Source organism: Schistosoma mansoni, assembly GCF_000237925.1.
Source record: "Schistosoma mansoni, WGS project CABG00000000 data, supercontig 0424, strain Puerto Rico, whole genome shotgun sequence".
NCBI lineage: Eukaryota > Metazoa > Platyhelminthes > Trematoda > Strigeidida > Schistosomatidae > Schistosoma > Schistosoma mansoni.
The window spans coordinates 12,709-19,977 of record NW_017386258.1 but is presented as its reverse complement, the minus strand read 5'-3'; the positions used below and the strand labels follow the sequence as shown (position 1 = coordinate 19,977).

At 39.6% G+C, this 7,269-nt stretch overlaps 1 protein-coding gene across 1 annotated transcript; it reads right to left on the bottom strand.

Moving 5' to 3' along the window:
- Positions 1-5,434: 5,434 nt before the first annotated feature.
- Positions 5,435-6,190, bottom strand: Smp_170000 (hypothetical protein; the record flags this gene model as incomplete). The annotated part of the gene is made up of 1 exon (XM_018792271.1): positions 5,435-6,190. The coding sequence occupies one exon, from the start codon at positions 6,188-6,190 to the stop codon at positions 5,435-5,437; it is 756 nt and encodes a 251-aa protein (XP_018644379.1).
- Between the last annotated feature and the right edge of the window lie 1,079 nt (positions 6,191-7,269).

Here is a 7,269-nt window from a genome sequence, read left to right as displayed (position 1 = left end):
CCCGTTAAGCGAAAGCTGCTTCTATTCCGTCCTCAACCATTTGGACCATTTTCGGACGTCATTTTCAGTGAAACTGTGAACATAATTATTCTACAAACCTGTCGATATAGGGAGCATGATGTCAGATGGCCGACGTACAAAGGACTTATTCAAGTCACAAACATTCAGATGGTTATCGCTTCTAGTCTTTTTATCCCCTTTTATTTCTTTAAAGAGTTTTTCGTGCCTTAAGGAAACCCTCGTGCTATTGATAGAAGAAACCAGAGAAGTAGTGAATAGGTCTTTATTTCGATCTTCGCGCAGTCACAGTGGAGTGTGGGATTATCTGTTCAGACAAAGGCTCTCAACATTCAATATAAGATAATAGGGAATATAACGCTTACAAAAGGTAAGGAAGTGAATGAATACTTGAACAATACTGTTTTAGCATATGCTTGGTTGTTTGGGGTCAACTCTTAACCAACCAACCTGAGCTGTTACATTAGCTTCCCCCTAGAATCGACTTCCGTAGGAACGTCGGTTCGATTAACCTATCTATTGAAAACACCTTAGTTCTATTTCTCATCCCAAGGCGAAATTATCAACTCGCTCACTATTTGACTTACAATCAGTTACGACTAACGCTTTCAACGATAGTCCATGGTTTCTCTTCATTTACTAGCTTGTCATCTTATTTTGTAGCATGTGATCTTTTCTACAACTATCGCTGACGGTTTGCTGCGTGCTTTCAAGAGAAAGTGTGACAATGTGGAATAAGAATATCTGAGGAAGTGCCGCGAGCGGGCTACCCAACACCATGTTGGTGAGGTACGATTTTTCCATGCTCAGACCGGCTATCAGGTGTTTACTCACCTGCCTCTTGAGTCGCCCTCAAGTAAAAAGTAAAGAAGAGTCTACTTCAAAGGTAATGGTGAAAATCAAGCAAACCTGAAGAACTGCTCCACTACCTGCATAAAATAATAAGATGCAAAATGGAAATACATAAATGCAATTGATAATTGTTCGGTTCATGTAAGTGCTTGGCCTCCAGAACGAATTGGTATTCTGGAAGGAAATAGACATAGTGTAGATATCTTGTGCACGAAGGACCACGAAAACAACAACAAAAAAACTCTTTTGTAATGCATATATGTAAAAGGGTGAACTTGCTAGAAGTTGGACTCTTTAACAAAATCGATCAAATGCATGACCTTGAGCCAGTGATGACCGCCTTTTACAACTAGGTGCGTAACCAAGGGTGCATCAGAGTGATCCACAAAACGGAAACGAATATACGATTAAGAAGCAAAAAAAATTGTGTGGAGTATGCGGATCAAGTACAGTTGTGTCAAATATCCTTTTCTGGTTTGATTTAGGTATGCATGATATATTGAAGCAATATTTCGTCAATTCATCCAAGTAACGAATTGGTTTGCACCTCAGAAGTGTGTAAGTCCTATTACTCATTAGTATTATGAATGATTAGTCGATAAAAGGAAAAATTGCAGTCACTCCCCCGTGGTTTGATGTGGTCTAATGGCTAGGCACACGGTCTAGCATTCAGGAGGGCAGAGGTTCGAGTGCGTGGGGCCTACGTTTTTGTTCATCAAAACCCCCTTCAATACGACGTTTGTTGTCCATAAATTGCTCAGATATGAGAGAAAGATAACAAGAGGACGGATTGATATGTCAAAGTGCCATATTGGAACAGCACAAGTTCTTTGTTTGTATTAATAATAATACTATAGAAAAAAAAATGATGAGAACTTTAATAAGTACTTGACCATGGTTTAATCCAAAATGTTTTGTCTAAAAAAACACTTATTAATAGTAGTATTAGTCGTATCAAGCTACTAAACATATCTTCGACCGAAAACTTTTAGAATTAGTTCATATGGTATATATGTATAGCCAGTCTACGTGAAAAATGTATACAGATATATAAGAAGTACAACCAACATAGTTAATTAACCAGAGAAAGAAATTATAAAACTCGCCTGGGTTGCTTTTTGAATTCGTTGTATTTGCCAGTGTTAGTTGTATGAGTTTGATTAAAATCCTCAGCCATCGTTTCGGAATACCTAGCTTATGTGTCCAGTATTTAAAAAAAATATTTAGCATAACACTTATATATCCAAGGTAAAAGGTCTGGGGAGTTGTATGTGAGGCGGAATGAGGAAAAAAATTATTTTTAAGTAGATGCAGGGTCTGATTAGCTACGTGGTTAGATTTTATCCTGCAGCCGAAACTGTCAACATCCTTGACTGACTAATCGGATGTGCCCAGAGAACCGTTTTAGTCATTTGTAAAGATTTATCATCTTTACATTTCGATTCCGTAATGGATTTGTCAGTTAAACGATCTAACAACACGTATGGTGGTTCATGATCTAGATAAGCCGGCTTTAGCCTATCAATACTTACTGTGTCGATGTTTCCATGTTTTTCTATCACGAAATATTTAGATTTTCTTGAGACGACTTTGAATGGACCTTCAAATGGAGGACTGAGTGGCGCTTTTATTTTGTCACATCTTATCCAGACGTGCGTGCAATTGCTTAGGTCTTTAGGTATATATACGGAGCGCGATTGTTCACGAGTATTAATCGGCTTAAGTTTAGACATGTGGTCCCGTAGTTGATCTACATAATTTTCTAAATTAAGTTTTTGACTGTTAGTAATAGGGTTAATAAATTCACCTGGTAGTCTCAGAGTTGTTCCGAAAACCAGTTCCGCAGCTGAACACTGTGCGTCAGTTTTGACAGATGCTCGTATTCCCAACATAACTAACGGTAGGAATTCTGTCCACTGATTGGGGTTTGAGTGAGATATAAGAGCGGTTTTTAGCTGACGGTGAAAACGTTCTACCATCCCATTAGCCTGAGGATGATATGCAGTGCAGCGTATCCTATTGGAGCCTAGAAGTTTAGCCAAGTTATTAAATAGTTCGGATTCGAATTGCGCTCCTCTATCCGTCGTTATTGTTATAGGTGTACCAAAAATGGTTACCCAGTTCTGCATGAAAACTTTGGCTACTGTTTCCGCTGTGATGTCCGCTATCGGGATGGCTATAGGGAATCTGGTAAATCGATCTATGCATGTAAAAAGATAATTAAAACCGTTTGAACGTGGTAAAGGACCTACCAAGTCGATATGCACATGGACAAAACGTGCATCCGGTTGCGAGAAAACACCTATGGGTGAATTTGTGTGACGATTTATCTTTGATTGTTGACATGCTGAACACTCTCTAACCCATTTGTGTACATCCTTCTGTAAATTCGGCCATATATATCTGGCATTGATTAGTTTTGTTGAAGCTTTTGCGCCAGGATGAGACAAAGAATGAAAGTTATTATATATCAACTTTCGCATACTTTTGGGAACGAAAGGTCGCGGTATTGCCTTGGTCGTGTCACAGTAGATTAGAATACCATCGACAGGTGATGGGAACTGTTTTAAATTAAGACTTGAATTGTTTGTTTTAAGCAGGTTTTGTAATTCTAGATCCTGCTCTTGTTCGTTTCTCAACGTCTCGAAGTTTACTGTAGACTGCTGTAGCACGTTTATTTCTAGCCTAGATAAAGCATCTGCCGCCTGATTGTCCTGACCTTTGACATATCGGATATCGCTTGTGAACTGTGATATATAGTCAAGGTGTCGGACTTCTCGAGGTGAGTATTTATCAGCTCTCGCTTTTAGTGCATTCGTTAGTGGTTTGTGATCCGTAAAGACTATAAATTCCCTGCCTTCTAACATGTGTCGGAAGTGTTTAATGGTTAGGTAGATTGCAAGAAGTTCTCGCCCGAAGGTAGAATACCTTGTTTCTGCTGGAGCGAGTCTTTTTGAGAAGAAAGCAATTGGTTTCCAGGCGTTTTTAACCAGTTGGTTAAGGGTACCGCCTACTGCTTTATCTGAAGCATCCACCATCAAAGCAAGTAGGGAAAGAGAATTCGGATACATCAACGTAGTTGCTTGAGCTAATTTATCTTTAAGCTGTCTAATAGCTTCGACAGCGTCAGAAGACAGTTTGAATTCTTTTGGTTTTCCTTTTAGTGAATCTGTCAAAGGTTGCATTAATTGTGCACAACCTGGTATGAATCTGCGATAAAAGTTAATTAGACCTAGAAAACTTCTCAGTTGTGTAAGAGAACTAGGTATGGGGTATTGTTTAATGGTGTCTACTTCTTTTTTGATCGGTTTAATCCCTTCTGGGCTTATTGTGTGACCGAGGAATCCTAAAGTTTGAACACCGAAAACACACTTACTTTGATGTATGTTTATTCCATGTTCATTCAGTCTTTTTAACACTGTTTTTACATGCTGTTCATGTGATTGCAAATCGGGGCTGGCAATTAACAAGTCGTCTATATACCCCTGCGCAAATGGCATATCTCGAAGTAGATTGTCTATGAATCTTTGAAATGTCTGTGCCGCATTTCTCAGGCCGAATGGCATGCGTACAAACTCGAATAAGCCAAAGGGTGTTGTAATAGCTGTCTTGGGGATATCTTCATCAGCCACTGGGATATTGTTATATGCCCTGACTAAGTCAATTTTGGTGAATATGTTCATACCCTGTAAACCGTTTGTGAAATCTTGGATATGCGGTATTGGGTACCTATCTGGTACGGTTTGACGGTTGAGGGCTCTGTAATCCCCGCACGGTCGCCAGTCACCTTCATTCTTCTTTGGGACCATATGCAAAGGGGATGCCCATTGACTATCAGAGGGACGGATAATACCCAGTTGTAGCATATAATCAAACTCGGCCCTAGCGATTTTGAGCTTATCTGGTGCTAGTCTCCTGGGTTTTGCAAAAATCGGTACACCTTCGGTTTTGATAGTGTGACTTACTTTTAGTTTGTCTTTAGAAGGCTGTGGGTTTGGTTTAGTTAAGTTTGGAAATTCCGCGAGTATATCTTGGAATTTCGCTGTTGTTACTGGAGGAGTTTGAATCAAATTAAGAGAGCTGATGTGACTTTCTTTGCCTTTTGTGTAATATGAAGTTTCTTTTAGTGTTAATCGCCGTTTCTTGGTGTCAACCAGAAATTCGTATCTCTCTAGAAGGTCCATCCCCAGTATTGCCAGATCTAAGTCGGCTACCGTGAAAACCCAAGGGAATTGCCTCCTGAACCCCAAATCTAGGGTTAAGTTTTTCTGCCCAAATGTCGCAATTTTAGTTATATTTGCAGCTTGAAGTGTAATTGGTGATGTTTCTCGACTAATCTCAGTTTTATTTTGAGGGATGATGCTAAGAGCAGCGCCAGTATCCACCAAGAAATTCAAGCCAGAGTTTCTGTCTCTAACATAAAACAAGCGACTGTTTAGGCGCCCCTCCTCAGTCGTCGCGACCTGGGGAGGGGTTACTCGTTTCCCGCTGTCTTAGAATTATGCTTAGGCCAGGCGCATGGTTGCATGCACTTGGTTGAGTTGACACCAAACTTCCAGTGGTATCAACAAAACTGCCCAGGTTGTCTGGACATTTGTGACCTGTTTTGTGACTTGGATCGTGGTCGTTGTGGTGACCTGCTCCTGTTTCTATTACCCATTTGCATTCTGGTGACAGCCTCAATGAGACTCTTGACGCTCGCAATGAGTCCTTCTATGACGGGGTCTTTTGCTGATTCTACTTTTTGTGTGTGATTTATTGTGCCTGGCCCAGTTGGAGGACCTCTCTCCATTATTCTATCGGCTATACGCGCTAAATGAGATAATGAGGTTTCAGGATCTTGTGCATCCAAACAGTGTTGGACGTAGCATGGGAGAGCTTGTATCCATCCTTGTTTTAGGACTGCTTCACCCACTGTGTTATCACCCATTAACACTTGGAGGTGACGCAAAAACTGTGACGGCGACCGATCACCTAGTGTTTCACCTTGAAAAAGTCTTTGGATTCTTTGACTATCTGATAATGATAAACGGTTCATTATCTCTCGTCTTAAGATGGTGTATGGTTGTGGTGATGGTGGATCTAAAATCAAGTCACGAACTTCTTTGGCGACTGAAGGAGGAAGGATAGAACACAAGTCTCTATAGCGAATCCCTTCAGATTTAACATTGTGTCTCGTGAAATAATGCTCTAGTTGAGCAAACCACAACTCAGGATCACTACGATCAAATTCTGGAAGTCGGGATTTCGTAGTCATAACAGTGTCTATCTCCACTGGTGACAAATCCTCCAGATTATGGGTTTCTATTGAGTCTGACATGAGGTATGTGACAAATATAGCAATAAAGTTGGCACGAAAAATGGTTACTATAACACGAATAACTTAAGATAATACGGAATAAACTAGTTATATACTCAACTTAGTTTACGGATAATCAGGTCTACTTTTACGATTAAGTAAAAAAAAATTAATGACAGAAATGAGGTTAAATTTGTGTTCAAAAAGGGCTCACCACTTCCGTGCCTTAAGGAAACCCTCGTGCTATTGATAGAAGAAACCAGAGAAGTAGTGAATAGGTCTTTATTTCGATCTTCGCGCAGTCACAGTGGAGTGTGGGATTATCTGTTCAGACAAAGGCTCTCAACATTCAATATAAGATAATAGGGAATATAACGCTTACAAAAGGTTAGGAAGTGAATGAATACTTGAACAATACTGTTTTAGCATATGCTTGGTTGTTTGGGGTCAACTCTTAACCAACCAACCTGAGCTGTTACAAGTTCCCACATACGTGGCGAGTTTTTACAAGATAGGAATTTTGGAGTAAACAGAGAGCTGAGACGTCCAATCTCTAAATTTATTAGACCATTTAGCTTACGAACTTTAATGGGGTTTTCTCCTTGTTCATTATTTCTTTTACCCTCCGTAATCGTTCTAGTTGTGGAGATGTAAGTCGATCAAAACTTAATAAGGAGGTTTCAGTAGGAGAGCAAATATCAAAAAAGAATTTAAGATAACAGGTGATAGCATCAGTGTTTTTCAGTGAGTCATCTGTAAATAATTCCCAGTTAGTCGTACGAAACATGTTTTTTAGATTTTGTAAATTTTCTTCTGAGTAATTCCTGTATATTACTTTTTTGGTACGGTGTATGTGTGTACTCTTTCCATGTTTACCATATACTTTAGGTAGAACACGAATTATACAGTGATCCGAACAAGACAATGGAGCACGTTTGCGAGTCACACATGTACCCACATCATTAATGAAAACCAAGTCTAGATGAGCATTCAAACGAGTAGGAAAATCTACTACATTTCGTTAACCTAGTGATTTAAGGAAGCTACAGTCACATGAATTGAAATCACCACATACAATTGAAAGTGAATCACTGAAGACA